The sequence below is a fragment of the Oenanthe melanoleuca genome, chromosome 6, assembly GCF_029582105.1.
Source record: "Oenanthe melanoleuca isolate GR-GAL-2019-014 chromosome 6, OMel1.0, whole genome shotgun sequence".
Taxonomy (NCBI): Eukaryota; Metazoa; Chordata; class Aves; order Passeriformes; family Muscicapidae; genus Oenanthe; species Oenanthe melanoleuca.
Genome location: NC_079340.1, coordinates 18,552,312 through 18,572,962, shown reverse-complemented (window position 1 = coordinate 18,572,962; position 20,651 = coordinate 18,552,312). Strand labels below are relative to the sequence as shown.

At 41.1% G+C, this 20,651-nt stretch overlaps 2 protein-coding genes across 2 annotated transcripts; both read left to right on the top strand.

Moving 5' to 3' along the window:
• The first annotated feature begins 1,307 nt into the window (after window positions 1–1,307).
• LIPA (lipase A, lysosomal acid type) lies at window positions 1,308–13,144 on the top strand. The gene is made up of 9 exons (XM_056494855.1): window positions 1,308–1,563; window positions 2,950–3,070; window positions 6,057–6,255; window positions 6,529–6,638; window positions 7,248–7,384; window positions 8,808–8,954; window positions 9,261–9,332; window positions 10,371–10,442; window positions 11,189–13,144. The coding sequence occupies exons 1-9, from the start codon at window positions 1,459–1,461 to the stop codon at window positions 11,426–11,428; spliced, it is 1,203 nt and encodes a 400-aa protein (XP_056350830.1). The 5' UTR covers window positions 1,308–1,458; the 3' UTR covers window positions 11,429–13,144.
• Window positions 13,145–15,974: 2,830 nt separating this feature from the next.
• CH25H (cholesterol 25-hydroxylase) lies at window positions 15,975–20,243 on the top strand. Its single transcript, XM_056494795.1, has 2 exons — window positions 15,975–16,023; window positions 18,752–20,243. Exon 2 carries the CDS (start codon window positions 18,864–18,866, stop codon window positions 19,686–19,688), a length of 825 nt encoding a protein of 274 aa, XP_056350770.1. The 5' UTR covers window positions 15,975–16,023; window positions 18,752–18,863; the 3' UTR covers window positions 19,689–20,243.
• Window positions 20,244–20,651: the final 408 nt, after the last annotated feature.

The following is a 20,651-nucleotide window of genomic DNA, read 5'->3' as shown; positions in this document are numbered from 1 at the left end:
CATGATTCTAGCAACCTGGTTTTGGATAGGTGATGAAAAGAGGCAGTGGATTGAGTAGGAAAAGCATCTACACAAATCCATGTATTTTACGGAACATAGACGTTGCAGATAGTTACAGTAAAAAAAGTTTTTGAAAGGTACTGGTATGTCAAAACCAGAAGTGGACACTCATGATTAACTATGCTATTATTATCTATGAGTTTCTTGTCTCTGCTTCTGTGTCAAGCATCTGTTTTCCTTGGTACACTGCTTGGTACAAATAGGAAAATGCAGGCATCTTCCTTCTGAAATGCAGAACTTTGCCCTAGTTTCCTTGCTTTTTACTAATTTAGTTGTATCTTTAGGCTATGGATGCCTATTAAATAGAGGAAATGCAGGAATGTGCTTAATATAGGATAAGTAAGGGAACAGTTATGCAATGCCTTTCTGCAGCCATCTCTGTAACTTGCTGGGCTCTGCAGAGGAAAATTCAGAAATCTTTCTAGAGCTCTGCTGCTTTCACTTCAGAGCAAGCTGTAGCTGGGCTGACTGCTCTCAGGGAGATCTGCACTGCATAGCAGCAAATGCAGAAGCTTCATTCAATTAGACTCGTAATGCTTTCCAGAGAAACAGAAATGTTTCTGTTCTTGATGGCCTCTTGCTTGAGCACTGCGTATTTAGTATCAGTTTTCTTTCTTATTCTTTGGATAATTCTATGGGCCTGGGCAGAGTTACACGAATATTTATTTTAAGGGACTGAATTTGGTCCAAGGTTTTGCAAGCACAGTCACACATCCCCTGACCAGAGACACGCTTCTGTGGGCAATTATAGCTGTGCAATGCAGTGCCTGGAAATCAGTTGCCTCTGAGCACGAAGAAGAAACAGGTTAGCAGGAAGCTGTGATGGTAACCGTGCATGCAGGTTCAGCCCATTTCTATAAGGTTTGATACGTTAGGCAGGGCTGGAAGGTGCCGGGTGGGTGATGTGTGTGTGTAAGAGCAGCAGTGATGGCTGTCAGGGCCCTCGGGCAGGTGTCGGGGGATGCTCGCTGCGGCCCCGGGCAGCAGCTGCAGCCGCTGTCTGCTCGGAGCCCGCCGCGAACGCAGCGCAGAGCCTCGCAGGGCGGCACTGCGCGGGCTCCAGAGGCTCCCGCGGCCCCGGGGCGGAGCAGATGCAGAAGAGGAGGAGGGCATGGAAGCAATTCCACGGCTCTGGAGGCTGCAAGGCTTCTGAAAATGGAGCGCGGGGGGCGGGGGATTGGCGCTGAACCACGTTGGGCCGGGCGGCCCAGGCCCCGCCGATAGGGCCGAGCCGTGTGGGCCGAGCCCGGCCGGCGGCGCCGCCCCCGCCGCTCCCTGCGCGCTGCGGCTCCGCCCGGCCCGGCCCGGCCCGGCCTCTGTCACCCGGGGGAGCCACAAAAGCCTCAAGCGGGCTCGTGTGCAGCCACGGTAGCGCCGGCTTATTCTCGCAGGACGAGGATGCGGGGCCTGGTGATCGCTGCTTTCCTGCTGCAGAGCGCCGCCGGCTCGGGCGCGTTGGGCGCACGGAGGAGGAATGTGGACCCCGAAACGAACATGAACATCGTGAGTGGCCGCGGGAGCAGCGCCGAGCCCTGCGGGCTGGAGCGGGGCGGCCGGGCAGAGCCGGCAGCGCGGCCACCTGCCAGCGCCAGCCGCTGTCAGCCGCTCGCACCCAGCCTTACACCGCCTCTTTCTCTGCTCCTCTTTCCACGTCCTTCTTGCTCCCCTGTTGCCTCTGTTTGATCTTTCTCTCGCATGTCTTCTGACCCAGACCCGTGGATTTTTGCTAGCGGCTCTTTGCGGCAGTCTTTCGGAGCCGCTATTAAAGCGATGTTCGTGAAGCAGGGTGAAGTTGCAGCACCATGCTCGTGTCTTCTTACCCACCACTGCTCTTCCCCGCATTTGGGATTTGCTTTCTTAACTTTCTTCTTCTGCTGCAGTAGCTAACTCCTAAAATATTTCCTGTTGATAGCCGGAATTGCTCTTTCCTCTGCTCTTCCTCTTGTCTAAACTGTGCCAATATTTCACATGTGTGAGATGATATTTCAAGATAGAAACGCCTAAGGTTTATAAGAATAGAAGTGCTTGGATCATGTAAATACAGTTTAAAGAACTGAAACTAATAATTTAGTCTAAGGCTAATAGCGTTGGAATAGCACTTAGCCTTAAAATAATTTTGGAATGTTAATGTCACTTTGAATAATTAAAGACATTTAAAAGAAATATCATGCTTGATTAAATTCTTCTCCCCTTCCTTGCCCAGCAGTCTAAGAGAAGAACTCTTGGTCATGTCTTGCATTTCTTAAATTTTCTCAAGGCATGGTTGGTGTCACAAAAAGCAATGATATAGCAAGTTCAGTGCCTTATTGGAGTTACATCAAATTAAAATAACAAAGCCCAAGACATAAGAGATGAGAGATTAAACCATTAAACAGGTGTGGAGCTTTTTTGTTATTATTCTCCTGTTTGCTTTTACAGCAAAGTCACTTAAAAGCTCTGCACTGGGCATAAATTTTGAAGAGAAAGGTAAGAAATGGCACGTCCTTCTCTCCTTCTAGATGCTGCAGGGGTGCCAGTGTCTTTCTTCTGTCCTCACTTATTTGTTACTTGTTTTCTTGAGAGCAGTTTCAATTTTTATCTAACAAATCTGGCTCTTGGTATTTTGCCCCGTTACCATAACCTCCTTTTCAACACTTCATCTTCTTTCCATGTGGCTGGGACAGTCTCGGGAGTCCTTACAGATTGCTGGGATTCAATCTGGCTACTTCCTGAGTCTGTGCTGGGATGTCTTATTAAGAAAATCTGCCTGAATAGGCAGATGGCACATTACTACCACACCCTTTAATTCCACATTCCAGTCTTTAGAAGAAACCCAGGGTACTTTGCATGTGTTCCTGGACTGAGGAGCCCGGCAGTCTGGTTCCAAGATGATTTATTTTCTCTCCTCAGAGTGAAATTATTACCTTCAGAGGATACCCTAGTGAGGAATATGAAGTGACAACAGAAGATGGATATATTCTTTCCATTAACAGAATACCTTATGGAAGAAAAGGCCGTGAAGGAAGTGAAGGTAAGATTTATGTCTGTTTGGAAAAAGAACGAATGAAAATGAAAAAGCTGTCTTTGATTTGTAAAGCTTTTGTTCCTGTAGTAATCCAGAAGGAGATTAAGGACTGCTGTGTTTTAAAACCATGGAGGAGATGCAGGGGGTGTACAGATGAGGAGGTGGGAGACAGAGAGTAGTGGTGATGTAAGCTCAGACTTACAAGGGAGCAATATGGTCAAAGGTTTTTGAATGATAGAATGCTTAAAAAATGAGAAGATGTGGAAGAAGAGAGACACATACCTTTTGACTTGCTATCCTCCTACACCATGTATGGAATTAACAGTGTCTGTGCAGTGGCTGAATTTATCAGTCTTGCCACCATCCCTTATAAAAGTTTCTACAGGCATTCATATAACAGCAGCCCATTTGCATAGAAGTTACATATTCTAAGGATTGCCTCAGAATACTTACGACTGAAAAAAATCCTAGGATTACAGGTAAAAACATGAAGCTCCCAAAAGAAATTTATGATCGTCCTATAGCCTTGGGTGTGAACGAGACCTGTGGAAAAACCCTCTCCCCTGTCAAAGGCCAAGCAACAGCCTTCCTGAGCTTATCTCTTGGTTTTGTATGAGTTGGGATGTTTGCACTGTCTGTTTTCTTTCACAAGGAGTGTGTAAAGATCAGTGCATGGATGAGCCCTGTCAAAACTGGCAGGTGTCTTTGTATTTAATTTCAGAGAAACTCATGGGAAAAAGGTTGCCTTTGTACCTGCTGATTTTGTTGAATCCTTCATTGATGACATAAGTAAACAGAAGTTTCCTGACTTTTGGGAATTCTCCACATACCCCTTACCACACCCTCGACCCCAAGTTCATGTTTTGCAGAGTGCTTTCATTTGAAAAAACAAGGATTACTGACCACATTTGTGGAAGTGTGAGCTCCTGGGAGAATGAAGATTTCAAAGTTCATGTTGATCTTAAGTTTTTATAGACTTGGTATCTTTTCTCAGAAAGATACCAATGATGTGTTACTGCTGACTTAGCATATATACACCGTATTTTTCTTTTGCAATACCTGCATAATGGGAATAGGATTCCTTGGAATTATGTGTCACATGATGTTTTGGAACAAAGCCCACAATTCTTCAGGAAAAAAACAAAGGGAATTGTACAGAGAACCTAAAAGCAGAATATCAAGGATTTTTTGTTTTACTAACAAAAAACCCTAAAACAACTGCAATGCATTGGTAAGAAGGGTGTGGAAGTAAATTTGCCTTTGGCTTCTTGGGTCTGTATTGAAGAGAACAAAATGTACTATGCAGAAAGGGTAGTTTAAGGACCCACCTTTTTATTCAGCCTCTGGGGTTTTTAGGATCATAGATGATAGAAAGTCATTATTATCATCTGAATCAGTTTGTCATATGATTGTGCAATTCACGTGGAGATCTGGTGACTGCTTGGTAAAGTGAAAAAGGAACTGGCAGAAATTAAAGGTTATTATGAGAACAGAATTAAAGCATTAAGGCAGTTAAAGTTTTCCCCTTCCATTGTTATGAAACAAGCAACAGCAACTTGAGGAGAGCCTGTTCTTCAAAAATTCAGAAGTTGGTTGAACTGAGTTTAGTAAAAGGGAAGAAGGTATCAATGGTAAATGGAACATTAGTGAAAACAAATTCAATGTGAGACTTGACAATCGTGTTTATAAGACAATAAAGTATTAGTTATTAGTATTAGACAATAAATTACTAAATTACTAAAGTAAACAGTTATGTTGAACTGTACTGTCTCCAGTGCCAGTTGGGTGCTGCTGGACACTTGCTCTGCTTGCCTGGACAGTATGCCATGTGAGTTTTTTAACAAAATGGGAAAAGCAGGCACTCAAAAGGTTCCTTGCCACAAGTATAAAGATTTCCAGAAAAGGGAAGTATTGATAATTTGGAATTTGAAACTTGCAGCAAACATTTATGGACATGACCTGGGATGGACGATATAGGTGACTAAAAGTTGTGGTTTATCTGTTTCTGCTGAAAGATCCAAGTCTAAATTATCAATGGAGGAAGTTCTGTATGAGTCTGTATCATAGCAGAGTGATGTGTCACTGGAGGAGGTAAATTCCTGAGTAATCTCTGGCATTGAGCTAGTTATCATGTTACCTGTTTTCAGTTTTCAGAGCAGAAGTAAAAGCCAAAACACCTGTTACTGTGTGTGTGTTACTGTGAGATCCAGGTCTTTGTAGTTTCTGAAGGCCTTGTTTCTCCTAGGGCATTAGATGTTAATTGATTTTCTTTGTGTATAAGCAGGAATCTTCAATTTTTAAATCTGTATTCCACATAAAGGTGCCATTTTCCTTTTCAGTACAGGGAAGTCAAGACAGTCTTCTAAATTCCACCTGGGTCTTAACTATTGTTCTTATAACTGCATAAATTAAGGGGAGAAGGTCCTTTGAAACAGAAATTCCTTTCTTGGCTACTGAACTGCTCTTCATGTTCTGCTCAGCTTTGGTGATGGAAGGGTGTTGCACAAAGATAATGTCAGTACCAGTTGCAGAGATTTCCACAGCTCAGTACAATAGTTTGGCATTGCTTTGACTGGGAAACAAAGTCCTCAGTAGCACATATGTGGGAATGCCTTCCCCAGGTTTGGGGGCAGGGCCAAGTTCATAAGTATTAAAACTGTTGCTGTGTTTGGGCCACTCTTCTGAGTCTGTGAGCTTGAAACAGCTGTAAGGGCTACCTGTATTTTCCTTGTAGCTCCTGCTTTTCTCATGTTTATTTATAGCACACTTGGCTGTTTTGAGCTTCAAGTTATGAAACTAAGAAATTGCTAGTTTAAAATCCTTAATGAGAAAAAGTAGCTTTTGATGAAAAAGCATGTGATTTCATGGCACTACAACCATTATACAAATTTCTATTCTTGGAAGATTAAGTCAAGTAGATTAAATGCCCACGTGCAAATCTACAACAGACTTTCAATGAACAGGAATCCATCATTAACACTTTCTTTTTCAGGTCCAAGGCCTGCTGTGTTTCTGCAGCATGGTTTGCTTGCAGATGCCAGCAACTGGATCACAAACTTGGATTACAACAGCCTTGGCTTCATGCTGGCAGATGCTGGTTATGATGTATGGCTGGGGAACAGCAGAGGAAACACCTGGTCCAGGAAACACATACACTTCACAGTGAAGCAGGAAGAATTCTGGGTTTTCAGGTATCCTTGTTTTGCTATCTATCACACATTGTGAACTGGCAGAATATTTTTTTCTGGTTATGTGTGTTGTCACACATGTAGGGACATTAAAGGGGAGTATTGAGGTTGATACAGTGTGCTGAAACTCAGGTGGTCAGTAAAAAACTGAAAACTCAATCATCAGAGTTCTGTTTCATCCAATAGAAGCTTTTCTTTATGTCCACACAACTGATATGTGTAGGAAAGCTCCTCACTGATTTCTGACACAACTGACTTTCTGTCTTTGCTTTGTAGCTTTGATGAAATGGCTAAGTATGACATTCCAGCCTCAGTGGACTTTATTTTGAAGAAAACTGGCCAGGAACAAGTATTTTATGTTGGCCATTCACAGGGCACCACAATGGGTATGTGGAGAGATGCATTTATAAGAATGTTGTGTTTGAAATAGTATCAAGTTCCACATATGTGGTTTAGTGATTAAAAACTAGGGCTCTTGCAAACTACTGCTTTTGGTTTTTAGTGGCTTTCTGGAATATTTGCCAGCATTAAAATGAAAAGACTTAATCTTTCTGTGTTCATTTAAAAGTGGAAAGCTGTTGGAATGATAAATTGAAGTCACATATAGCTGGCAGTACAGTTTCTTTTTAAACAATAAAATTAGACCCATCAGACACAGAGAATAAAGATTCCCATTTCCAGAATATTTTGCTGCATATAAGGCCTGGCTCAGGTGCTTTAGACCTTCTATAAGAAGGAGCTAGGCATGTTGGGTTAGTAAGCATTAAATGGCTTTCTGGAAGAAAGCAATCTTCTGAATTACTGTGTTTAATTCTGGCTTTATAATAACTAGGTTAATTTTCATTATTTAACCTAATCCTGGATACTGCAGTCAAACTATTAATCTAAAAATGCTTTTGCACACTTTCTCAGTTTTTTGTAGAATTTCTGCTGGGTAAAATTGTTATCCAGCTTGTGCCAGTGAGATTTGTTAATTGTTCTTATATTATTTACAGCTTTTGTTGCTTTTTCAACTTTGCCACAGCTGGCTAAGAAAATCAAAATGTTCTTTGCCTTGGCACCTGTAGCTACAGTCAAGTTTGCCACTAGCCCTCTGGTAAAATTTGGATTGTTTCCTGACATGCTGCTCAAGGTTTGTATTTGAATGTAAATGCTTCAAGCCAAATGATATATGCCCCTTGCTAGCTGAAAATAGCATAGCAAAGAATGTTTATAGCTGGGGATTAGAGAGTAACATATGACTGGGATTCTGGGTCAGATTTACCATAATGATGGTATTGAAGAAAGCAGTGTCTTCTGTAGCTTTATTACCATCTAGTGAGACCATTTACATCAGTTGAAAGTAGTATTTTACAATTGCAGCTTAATAGATGGAATAAAGTTGTTTTTCCATTTACATGTTTCTAGAATTTAAGCTAGGGAAATCATATGATTAACTAGTCACTGTGTTTTAGAAGAGTTGTATAATATCTATATACTGAATACAGTTCATGAATTGTCATGAACTTTAACAGATTTGTTTCACAATCAGCTATTTAGTATTGGAAGATGATCCTTCAGAGGGTGATTAAAAGCAACAGCTTTATTTAGATCCTGTGAATCATCCTCTGGAGTAGTTTACCTCTTCCCCATTAACTTCAAGGGGAATGAGGCAGGCTGCAGTAGATGCCTGAAGTCAGACATTGTGAACACCCTGCTGTGTGTCATTTTTAACCATCACTTTTATTTCCACCACCCATGGAGATTCCCACACAGAGCTGTTTGTTCTGTGACATAAACCCCCTTCTGATCTAGCTTGTACTGATTTAAAGTCTGTCTGTAGTACTACTTCCTTGCTCTAAAGGCAGTTAACATAAAAGCAGCACTAATCATTGTGATTTCCTATTCCTTGCATAATGAACTTTGTCTAATGAGACTAGCAGCTGATCATCTGCCTTGTGCAGATGTTCATGTTCTGCTGAAGAACTTGATTATCATTGTGACTTGCAAAAAACTGGAGTGCAGGGAGAACCTGACAGTGACAAGCCCATGGGTCAGTCATGTCTTTAAAGAACTGTGTCACTTTTAAGGAAGTTTTCAGTGGGACATTTTAAAATCCTTGACCATTTTAAAAATATCCATCAAGGGGAAGTAGTCACCATTATCTCATGCAACTTGTTTTTCTCTCATGATTTGAAGAGAGGAAATTGCAAGTACAAAGCCATTTAAAATCAGCAGGCAGAGCTTAATGTACTTTAGCCTTAAACAATCTGATGCCAAAAGGCTGTACAGTGTAACTGTAAATTATTGAATTTAAAATTTATTTGAATTTGAGGTTAGGTTTGAAATTCTTGCAAGATTTTCCCAGTTCCCATGTACTCTTTGTGGGGTTAATGTACTGCACCATTTATAGCAGAAGCAGGAACCATGACAATGCTGATAAGGAGATCAATGATTTTCATATGACACACCTGTCACCAGTTGCAAATGCAAATAATTACCTCAAGAGTACAAAAGCTGAAAATAGGTCATTCTGTGCAATTACATGTTTGTCCTATGTGTTTGTTATTTTGTAGGACATGTTTGGAAAGAAACAATTCCTCCCTCAGAATTCCTTGCTGAAGTGGCTTGCTACCCATGTTTGCACCCACAGAATACTGGATGACCTTTGTGGCAACCTGTTCTTTCTTCTGTGTGGTTTTAATGAGAGAAACTTGAATATGGTGTGTTCTAGTGACTTTCTTTCATAGCTAAATTATTGTGAACTCTAACACAGTATTGACTGAATATACAAAATGCTTAAGGGGATACCATTATTAGGTTTAAAATTCAGCTTGAGAGTTCTGTTGTTCAATGCAATTAATCCCCCAAGTGTGTTAACTTTTTATCTCATCTGTATGTATGGCTCCAGTTAACTTTTGTTTCTTAGCTTTAAGTGGAATTGAATAGATTTTTTGTTCAGGAAGCAGCAATGGGTAGGACTGATGCACTCTGAGGAAGAGTAAACCATGTAAATGATCTTGTTGCAGAGCCGAGTGGATGTGTATTCAACACACTGCCCTGCAGGAACGTCTGTACAAAACATGATTCACTGGAGCCAGGTAGGGTTTCCAGAATCTAAACTCCAGTTTGTTTGTATTGATGTGTCTGATATTTAAATGAAATAAAATGCTAAAATATATCTGCAGTCTAGCCCAAGTGAAATCTGGAACTGCCAAAAGTTAGAATGGCAGCTGTTCACTGCAGCTGCTTTCAATAATTAGGATTTATGGTGATTCACCCCTCTTCCCTATTTATTTGAAAATATTGTAACTGGAAGTACCTCAGCCAACAAAAAATACAGCAGAACAACTTACCTCAGGGAGATGCTGTAATGAGTATTTGTTTTCCTTTCAGCAAACTCTGTTTTGATTACAAGTTGTATTTTTAGCCAGTGAAAAACAGCAGAATTTCTTTCTATTCTGTTTGGCTTTGCTTTATATTTTAATAGCATATTTTGATGTTCATCTCATTGCACAATTTCATGCTTGTGATGCTGTTGGGCCTGAAGCTTGGTCAGCAGGCTGACAAATGAGACATTTGCCATGGAATCAGTGGTCAGTGCTACTTGTGATCTTGTAGGTGGATTTGGTCACCTAATCAGAGAAAGTGTTCTACTATACTCAGCTGTTCAAGGGTTGGCTCAGAAAGAAACTTGTGACGATTTTTTTTTTTTTTTACAGATCCCTATTATATAAACTTCTGTTTCTGAAAAAATAGTAGATGGTAAATTATGCAGAGTAGGCATGCTAAGAAAGCTCCCTGCTTTATTCATACACTTTTAGATGTCAAGGTAAATATTTCAGAAATAAACATGGAGCTGCCAGATCCTAGCTTTGGATTCATTAAGCTGTTTTCCTTAGTCTTTTCTGCTGTTGCTATGAGAGTGTCTGAAATCTTAAGGGACAAAGTGTAATGGTATTGAATGTTAATGTTTCCCATTCCTGTGACACTGGGCAAAGCAGTGACACTTGTCCTTGTTAATATTTGGCATTCCACTGTTTCTTGTGTAGGTTGCCATTGCCAGTTCTCCAGATGACTACATTTTTTAATTCTTGTGGTAGTAATGTTGCAGTTCTTTGTATTTTTTTTATTTCTAGGCTGTGAGGACTGGGGAACTCAAAGCTTATGACTGGGGAAGCAAAGCTGCAAATATGGCTCACTATAACCAGGTAGACATCTTTTACATCTATAATTCTAGAGTGTCACAGAAGGTAGTCCTTGGATACTTCTCTGGGCGCTGTATTTAAGCTGCGTGCTAAAGAGCTGTTAGTGTTAGCCAATAACCAGACTGGAGATCTAATCTATCCAAAACAACAAAAAAAGAAACCAGCTGGGACTGTAGAGCTGAGGTAGTCCTAAGTCAGTGTGGGGCTCATATTTGGATATGAATCTGTAGTTGCACACATTTTCTTGAGGGAAAGTCCTGCCAGCCTAGATCATGAGATCCCCCTGCACTTCTCATCATAAGGCACAAGCTGTCAGTTCATGTGTATTGTTTATCTTTAGTCTGTTTAGTCTTGTGCATTTTTGTTTCTAAATTGCTGTGTACAATGCCAAAAATATTTTGCCCTTTGTCTCTCAGTGATACTGCAGTATCATACTTTCAGAGTAGCAGTCACTCTTGGCCTTAGAGTTTAAGTACCTTGAATGGGCTGCATTCTCTGAGATCTTGCTACCCTGCTGTCATTGTAAACTCCTCAAACCACATCTTTACTGCTTCACATGCTATAGTATTGCAGGGCTCTTGCAGTTATATTTTTGGTTGAGACAGGACTCCATCTCTAGCTGTCCAAGAGAGAAAATGAGTATCTGACACATTCTTGCAGTTGCTAATGTGTTACACTGGCAGTGTAGGATTAAAGATGATTTTTCTTTTTTTTTTCTAATGCCTTGTTTTCACTTTCCTTCTCCTTAGTCTACTCCCCCTTTCTACAAAATAAGAGACATGACTGTACCAACTGCAGTGTGGACTGGTGGACAGGACTGGCTGGCAGACCCAAAGGATGTTGCTATGCTGCTCACTCAGATCACCAATTTGGTTTACCACAAAAACATTCCAGAGTGGGAACATTTGGATTTCATCTGGGGCCTTGATGCACCTTACCGCATGTATAATGAAATAATTAACATGATGAGGAAGTTACCTCTAAACTGACATGGTATTTCAGAGTACTGGCTCACCAGGAATTTGTCAGTTTTTGGAAAATACACTTTTCTGACAATAATGCTACATTGCTTAGGATGATGCATTTTTAAAATGCCAGCAATGACTACTGAATTGGATTTATATTTGGTTGTATTTTCTCAGTATTAATTCTCTCTCTTCACAGTATTTTGCTGATTTTGCACACAGTGGCATGGTACTCAAATCACAGCAGTAGGACTTAGCACAAAAGTATGTCATGTGCACGTAAATTTGGTCACCTGTCTGAAAGACAAATTAGATAAGTTAGTCCATTGAGCACCTCAGGTGCTTGACACTTAGAACAAGCATTTCACTGTGCATAAAACATGGCCATTTCTCAGTACATGGCCAATTCTAAGTACCTTTGAGAAGTACTTCTTGTACTGCAGTGAGCTTTTTGGTGCTAGCACTTTACAAAGCACTTAGTGACTTTTTGCTGTGGTATTATTTTAGCCATCACATAAAATCAGATTGCTTCCCTTTTCAATATTGCCCAGAAGAAGTGTGGTGAAGCCAGAGAAACCACTGTTAGGTAACATCTCCAAATTCATTGCTGCATTTTCTTGCTTTGATGGTGTCCCTGAAGCCTTTAGTGTTTCACATAGCAGTTGTGGATAGAGGTTGCAATTTGCCCTGGCAGATTCCTGGAACAAGAGTAATGTTCAAACAAAACCACTTTCAGTTAACTTTGTCAATAGATTGTGGCTTTCGAGGAGAGTGATGTAACATACTTGTGATTTGCACTGACCACTAACTAGAAAACAAGCTCCCCCAGTCTACTGCTGGTGACAGAAGAGCCAAAGCATTAATTCTACAGCTTCAGTGACTTAATTTCTGTGGACTTTTCCCTTAATTGTCTGCTGCATTGAAGATCTGTTTACTTCTTAACTGCTTATAGGATGCTCCCCACCACTGCTTTCAAGAACTGAATAACTGCCTGGAGAAGTCTGACAGTATTACAGCAACTCAGTTTGTCTCAGTTTCTATTTCAAACTGGGGCTAAGACCCCATTTAATGGGGAAGAGGATTCACATCTGCCTCAGGAGTCTGACTTTGGACTTTCCATTGATTGTTCAGAGGACTTTGGTTTCTCTGAGATGCATAGAAGTTCTATGCCAAATGAACCATCTCCAGAGTCAGTGGCCTTAGTCCAGATGGTAATTTCTGTGCCACAGTTGGATTCAACCCAGATTTCTTCAGTAATCCCAACAGGATAAAGAGGCTTTCTACATGTCATAGGAAATAATGCATTTTAAATTGAAGCAAACTTATTTTGTAAAAAAATAAAAAAAAAATAAAAAAAAAAAATCACAGAAATGGACACAGGTTGTAAATTAAGACTTGTTTCTTTGTGGTTTTTTTGGGTGGTTTTTTTTTTTGGTTTTTTTTGTTTGTTTTTTTTTTTTTTTTTTTTTTTAATTCCCATTTCAGACTCAGGGAATTCTCAGGTATTGTTTAGGGACAAAGTGGTTCATGAGACTTTGACTGTGATTCCTACCAGGACCTTTAAGTCTGCTTTACATTGTATCAGCCAGATGTGCTTTACTTTGCTGTGCTGAAAGGAAGCTTCTGTAGGAATCCAAGGTGGCTAATTTAACAGTCATGAGGGTATGTGGTATGGCAAGAGCCATGTGCATCATGTTTATTAAGCTTGAGCTGTTCCAATAAACATGAGACCTGCTTAGAGTTTGCAGTGGTGTTTTACTTCCTGTTTCATAAATGGATGGGAATTTTTGGGACAGAATTCAGAAAGACAAGTCTGTTTTTCACAACTATTAATCCATAGAACAAGTACAGAAGAAAAGTAAAATAGCCAAGTAAACTTCCATATTACGTTTTCCATGAAAGAAGCTTTTCCCAAGCTTAAAAGGCCATTCTTATTTAGGTGGACTTCTTTGAGACTTTTAAGTAAGGTACTAACTGTAAATAATTACAAGACAGAGTAATTTTCTAAGCCTTCAGGTGAGGCTTCTTCTAAACCACTGACGTGGTGGAAGGCTTCTTGTATCATATTCTTAAACCTTGAGTAATTGGATTGCTTAACAGACTGTCTGGTAATCTCATAAATGACAATCACAAGTAAGGCAGAGAGCTAATCTTTGCCAACAGTACACATGAACCAGCTTTTGACCTTTGTCACCTTCAGTAATAAATGTGCTCAGGCTATACCTTTGTGTAATTCTGTAGTTGTACAGTTGAGACTGAGTGTATTCAATCCTATGTGTTGTCACCTTTGTCAGATGATGAGCACCCTGTGTACCTGGAAATAAAGCCAGGATACTAGAAGCTTTACACAAAAGCCATTATGGGGCTTCACTGAAGTAAGGGTAGTTATGGAATTGTGAGCTGCTTTTGTTGTCTCTGACTCACTAAAATTGCAGGCCTTGTGTGTGTCTGCTTTACATTTGTAAAGCACCTTGGAGAGGTGTCAGTGAAAATTAAGACCCTGAAAGAGGAGATGAGTAAGAAGCTTGGTCTATTTAGAATCACCTGTGATGAATTAAGAGTTCAGTGATGAATAGTGCATTTTTCTAAGCAGACCTTAAATACTGTTCTGCAGACCTCTGTGTTACAGGTATGTATGTCTGTGTTGTTGAAGGTTGGCTGAACAGCGGCTTTGGACAGTATAAAAATCCACTGGCTTAACAGGGCATGGACACTTTGTGCTGGCTTGGTCTCAGCATTTAGTGACTGCTAGAAAGGCAAAGTAAGCAGTCCCTGCTTAGGTGATGGATCATCACTCACAGACCTGTGTGCAGCTGAAGAGAATGCACGGTCCAGGAGAGATGTACAACAACCAGACATGAGGGATAGCACAGACATAAAGACGTGGTTTTGTCCTCATGTTGTGCTTGGAACTTGACAAGGATTTTTTTGTAGTCATCTGCAAATATATTTACAGTGTTCATTTCATGCAGAAGGCCTGAGGATGTTTGTGTGTTTGTTAGTGGAGTGTACTGAATGATGTACTAGCTCCATGCAGACCATTTTCACACTGGTTAGTGATTCCATGGCTAGTGATAATACTGATAAAAGTTTATACATCAACTCAAGCAATATTGAAGTGCCTCAACATAAGAAGAGGTGGTAAAACAGACCTCCTACTTTACTTGGGCCCTGTAAGAGAAACAGTTTTGTCATCTTGGGAAACAAAATTTTTCTATAAATTATTTATAGTGAATGTGCCATACCAAAACACAAATAAGCCTCAAAGCCCCCCAAAACAAACAAAAACCCTCCCAATGAAACAGAAGTGCCTTAATATCATAAAAAGTTACAAATGGCTTTACTCTGCAAGATGTGAGAGAGAAACCTTGATAGCTGGACAGGTTTTTGGATATCTAATAAAATGGCTCTTGGTGGAAGATTTTCTAGTAGTGAAAGCATTTATAATCTCTTTTCCCTTCATTATCTTATAAAATACAAACTCATGCTGCAGCACTGCCCATCAGGAGCTTGCCTTTCTTCCTGGCAGCCTATTTCATAAAGCTTTATATGACCAAAATAATTGAAATCACCAATGAAATAAAAAATTGTGAAGGTTGGATGGACACTAGCCACACCTGTAACATGATTGCCTAATTCTTATTTTCTGAGTGGAAGTGTCTGCATTGCATTCTAACTCTTCCAGAAATTATGTCTGTAATTTGCTGAGAATGTAAATCAATTTCTCATTCCTGAGTTATTGATTCTGAGTGAAAGAATTTTAGGATATTTTCCTGCTTATTATTTTGAAAACTGATCTTGTTAAGGTAAAGCTTGACAATCAGCAATTTACTTCACTGGCAGTTTTCCATCCTCAGCCATTGCTCAAAACTAATTAAAGAGACCTTTGGTTATACTTTCTACTGTCTGGAGTGGTTTTCAGTGAAGCTTGAGAAGGGAGGTGGAGATTAAGAATTTGATAAAGCAAATGTGTTGGTTCTGTTAAAAAAGTATTTTGTGTTTAGGGTAAAGTTTTTAATCAAAACTGAAGAGGAATATGTGTTCTTCATCCTGAAATTCTCAGCATCCCTGTGGGCTCAGGGTTCAAGCTGCTTTACCAAGGATGCGAGGAGGAAAGTTTGATCTCGTTTATTTGTATCCAGACCCTGCATTAGAATATGCAGATTAAGTAAACAGAAGGGGGCTTTAGGTTAGGATCGTAGAATCATTTAGGGTTAGAAAATCCTCTAAGATGGGGTCCAAGCGCCTTCCTTCCCTCCAAACCCATTACAGCTATAAAGCCTGTGACAGACCCGTGCCCACCACCTTTCGGTGCTGCTGCAGAACAGCGTGGTTTGTTATCGCCCAGCTTTGAGCCGAGCAGCGTTTCCCGGTGCCGTCATCCTGCAGCCGGGCGGCGCTGCCGCTGCGGGGACAGCGAGCGCGGGGAGAGCGCGGCGGCTGCGAGGGACCGGGCGGGACCGGGAGGGACCTGGGAGGGAGCGGGAGGGACCGGGCGGGACCTGGGAGGGAGCGGGAGGGACCGGCCGGGAGCGGGAGGGACTGGGAAGGACCTGGGAGGGACCGGGCGGGAGCGGGAGGGACCTGGGCGGGGATGCTCCGCACCGGCTCGGCGGCAGGTGAGTCCCGGCGTGAGCCCCGCGCTGTGCCAGCTCGGTTACAGCTCCCTTTAAAACCAGAGCAGGCGCTGCCGCTGCTGCCGGTGCCTGTCCTGCTTCCCTGGTGCTGGTCCTGAGCAAGTCTCCAACCCTCCTCCCCAGCAGGCTTGTCCCGGTAGAAGGCTGGGCACGTTCTGGGATGTTAACCTCTGATACCGCAATAATACAGAGGAGGATGGAAAAAGAGTGTTTCCCTCTGATGCTGCATTAGTTTCAGTACGTTAATTAATTCTAGTTTTTCCTCCCGCTAACTTTCTCCCATTTTGCTTCTAGTATTGTAGTATTGTGCTGTTTATGTTATAGCTCGGACCTAACAGTGCAGCCTGGGGTAGGTGCTTGCATCTTGTGCTCATGTGGAATCTATTTAAGACCCTTCGTGGGGCCTCATTCCAAGCTATGTGCCCTTCAACCTAAACTATAAACTATAGCAGGAGTGCGTTTTTGAGAGAGCCATTCAGATTCCTGCAACACATGGGGAAGTTTGGCAGCGTTGTGAGTGAGGAAAGCTGGGTTGCGCTGCTGAGTTAGATGCAGAAAGAGTTTGTGTGTACTTTTGGTTTTTTGTGTGTGCGTGTCAAGCAAACTGAAGTCAGCGGAGCGCAGATCCGCGGTCAGTGCTGTTGGGTGGCTCAGCCAGGCGGCTGGGGCTGTTTTTCTGGGTTCGAGGAGGGTCTGTGCTCCCTGATGCCGGGGCTGAGCTGTCCCGGGCGGTCTCGGAGCGGTCTCGGGGCGGCGCCAGCTCCCCAGGTAAGCGCTGCTTGCCTGCGCCTTGCTGGGCTTTGTGCTGCAGGGTATCCTAGAAATAGCACTAAGAATTCCGTTATTTCTCCTTAAGGGATTTAAGAATATTTTTCTATGGCCTAATCAGGCAAAATGCCTATTCTTTAAAATTTCGCTTGTGGGCAGCAGCGGCTCTAAAACCTTTTGAGACTTCATGTATCTGTAGGGATTAGCCAGAGGAGTGTCTTTAAAGCAGCTGAGCAATTTATGTGGATCTCCCTTTAGAATACATTATAGAATAAATTGATTCCCTGCATAATTCTAATAAAAGAGAGGATCACTTATCCCATCTGAGAGACTTAATTTCTGATTGTGACTGTATAAATCAACAGAAATATTCAACATGAATGTTCTTGGACCCAGGTGGTAATCATGTTATAGATGCCTTATTGTGAAATACAGATTAGGATAAAATGCAGTCAGAAGATTGAAATGAAGCTCTTGGGTGTAGATCCTCATCTGTTAGATTAGGGTCTTGCACCGGGTTTTAATTTACAATGGTTAGTGCTCTAAATAAATTAACTCAACAGAACAGTCTCCTAACAGCAAGGAATCTGAATTCCAAAATATATATGGAAGAGGTAGAAACCTGTCTTCAACATGGACCTACTGATTGCCTGAATAATGGCACAGGTAATGTTACAGCTTAAGTAAAATTCTTGAAGCCTAAGGAGAGAACAGAATCTATTGAACAGAAAATAGCTGAAACTGAAAGCAAACTTGTGTTACAAATTTATGCATATTCAGTAAAGGTCACTGTTAATTAATCATTCTTAATTATTCAGAAGCAAGGAACTACAGTCTCACATTTGTCCCATCAGATTTATTTTCTGATTAGCCAAGAAGTAAAATCATCTGAACAAGCTAATAAAGTCATCCAGGAAGTTGACCTCATTTCCAATATTAGAATAAATGCTTTACTGACAAAAGAGGTGAGTTCATAGGAAACTTATGGCAAGCTTTGTTTCCCTACATGTTCAAAGCTTTGTTTTTCTTTTTCTAAAAGCACAAAAGAAATGATGTCTTAGTGGTTAAATCAAAACTTCCATCATTTACCTCTAAATGTTTTTAGCAAATTAGGAATGTTGGAGTCAAGCCTGCTGGCTTCTGCCTGTGGTGTGCTTGCGTGAGGTCAGAGGAAGATCCTTTAAAGGACATAGGTCTAAATGGTGGCTATTTTAAGTGGATATGTTAGTTTGATATAGGGGTAAAGAAGGATTTTCATATCAACTTGCTAATAGAGCTGTTGAGATATGGGGTGAATATTGTAATATTGTGATAATGCTGGCCACTAAGCATTTGTCTGGAAGCATAATGAGATTTTGCCCTGTATTCTGCTCGGCAACTGGGGGATCTTCAAAAGTGTTTTGCTCTGTTTTACATCTAGTCAGGTCAGGTGAATTTTTCCATGTCAAGTAAATACAGGTACTTAAAGGAGAACATTACCTCAAATGTCATGTTTGATGGAGATAAGTCACAGCCACTACATCCAGACTGGAAGGTCTTATTAACTAAGGCTATTTGATAATTAAGGGATCATTAAGAAAATATGTGTTTGCACACAGCCATTACCCACCAGATCTCCACAGGTTAGACCTGTTTAGCTAGTAGCTGCATTAAAAAAAAAAAAAAAAAAAAAAAAAATTAATTTTTATTGCCTTATCTATAAAGGCAAAAGGATAAAAAAGGATGACACAATTCAAAATTAATAAGAAATAGCAACTTTTAAAGTGTCTGCACTAAGTGGAGTGGAAGATGCTCCAACTCTTTCTCTGAATTGCAGCATTAGATTTCTGCACTTCTGCTTGTTTTTCCTACTGTGCAAATCTCTTGTAGAGCTCTGCTGCAAACCTTGGTCAGCTAATTCTTTCTGATATCGTAATGCATTGTATCACTCTCTATATGGCAGGAAAGAGAACTTCCCCTTTAATGATACACATTGCCATGTAAGAATTTCTGGGGGGTGGAGCCGGCTGCATAAAAGCCTGCAGGATTTCCAGCTGCCTCAGACTGCCATCAGCATGAACTGCAGCCTGCCACAGCGAGTGCTGCTCAGCTCTGCCATGGAGGGGCAGCGGGACAGGTTGTGCCTGCAGTCTCTCTGGGACTTTATCACTGCAAAGGAGCTGCTGATCAAGTCACCGTTCTTTCCAGTGCTCTTTTCTTTTACAGCATACATGGCTTTCTGTCTTCCATATGTTGTGCTGGACTTTTTAAGCATCAGACTGCCAGACTTGAGAAAATACAAAATCCAGCCACAGAACTATCCAAGTCTTCGAGTGATGGTGCCTTGCGTTATTCAGAGCGTGTATCACCATGTCGTTTTGATCTTCCCGGTGACATTTCTACACTGGTACTGGAGACCCATGAATCTGCCAGTGACAGCTCCAGAGCTGCCTCAAGTCCTGCTGCAAGTAGCAGTTTGTCTGCTGCTGTTTGATTTTGAGTACTTCCTGTGGCATTTGCTTCATCACAAGGTGCCTTGGCTCTACAAGACCTTCCACAAGGTGCATCACAAGCACGTGTCGACGTTCGCCCTTACCACCCAGTACTCCAGCGTATGGGAGCTGCTCTCTCTGGGATTTTTTGCTGCTATAAACCCACTGCTCCTCGGATGCCATCCCTTGACAGAAATGATTTTCTTCCTTGTAAACATTGGTTTGTCAGTGGAGGACCATTCTGGATATGACCTGCCATGGTCAACTCACCGACTTGTGCCTTTTGGATTGTACGGCGGAGCGCCACATCACGATCTCCACCATCTGAAATTCAAATCAAACTATGCTCCTTACTTCACACACTGGGACAAACTCTTTGGGACATTCACAGAGTCACATTCTCATTAAGAATATTTACCTGTGGATGAACTCTTATTTTTTTATATAGACCTAACTGGGACATTATTTTTTTAAAGACATACAGAAGATTGTATATTTAAAGCTGCCTATAAAAGCAATAGCTATTTATAACAAATCCTCTTAATATATGTGTATTTGTGTGTGTACTTGGATCTGCCTTTGTTAAGGGAATGCAAATGGCAAAGTGAATATCTGTTGCTTAAATCTGAGTTAAATGTTTAAGGGAAGCATTAAGAGACATTCTCTCTCCTTTCCTTCTTTCCAGCTTTCATAAAGCATGTATCATGTTACTGTATGATGTTTTATACATACACCAGAACATTATCTTACTCTTGTAGGATGATTTATGATGTAAACAGAAAAGGTACACATCATGTATTTTGTGGAGTTTAATCTGCCAGAGAAAATTATTGCGCAATGATTTTGCAAAATATTGCTGCCAAGTCATGGTGGCTGGCTAACTGTTAAATGATTTTGTTATTTATATTTTTTACCTTGATGTACTGTCTCTTTTTGATAGAGAATAAATATGTTCATTCTTTTAAAATCACGTTGTGTTTCTTTTTATTAATTTCTCTGTTCATATTAGGAACAGGTATGGTTCCTTTTGCATAGGTGTCATGTATTTGAATTATAAAATCATGTAATTGTTTAGGTTGGAAAAGATCTCTAAGATAGAGTCCAACCATTACCCTAACACTGCCAAGTTCACCACTAAACTCTGCTCTGTGTGCCCCACATACAGATCTTTTAAATACCTCCAGGGATGGTGAGTCAGCCACTTCCCTGGGCAGCCTGTTCCTGTGCTTGACAACCCTCAGTGAAGAACTTTTTCTTCATATCCAATCTAAACCTCCCCTGCCACAACTTGAGGCCATTTCCTCTTGTCTTTTCCCTTGTTATCTTGGAAAAGACACTGACATCCCTTTTAATTTCAGAGTTGCAGACCTT

Bases quoted from the DNA above. Each gene is read 5' to 3' on its own strand.
- LIPA (XM_056494855.1), top strand. From the start codon at position 1,459: ATGCGGGGCCTGGTGATCGCTGCTTTCCTGCTGCAGAGCGCCGCCGGC. The intron at 3,071-6,056 runs GTAAGATTTATG...TTTCTTTTTCAG, and splicing joins AGGCCGTGAAGGAAGTGAAG to GTCCAAGGCCTGCTGTGTTT. The intron at 7,385-8,807 runs GTTTGTATTTGA...GTTATTTTGTAG, and splicing joins TTCCTGACATGCTGCTCAAG to GACATGTTTGGAAAGAAACA.
- CH25H (XM_056494795.1), top strand. From the start codon at position 18,864: ATGAACTGCAGCCTGCCACAGCGAGTGCTGCTCAGCTCTGCCATGGAG.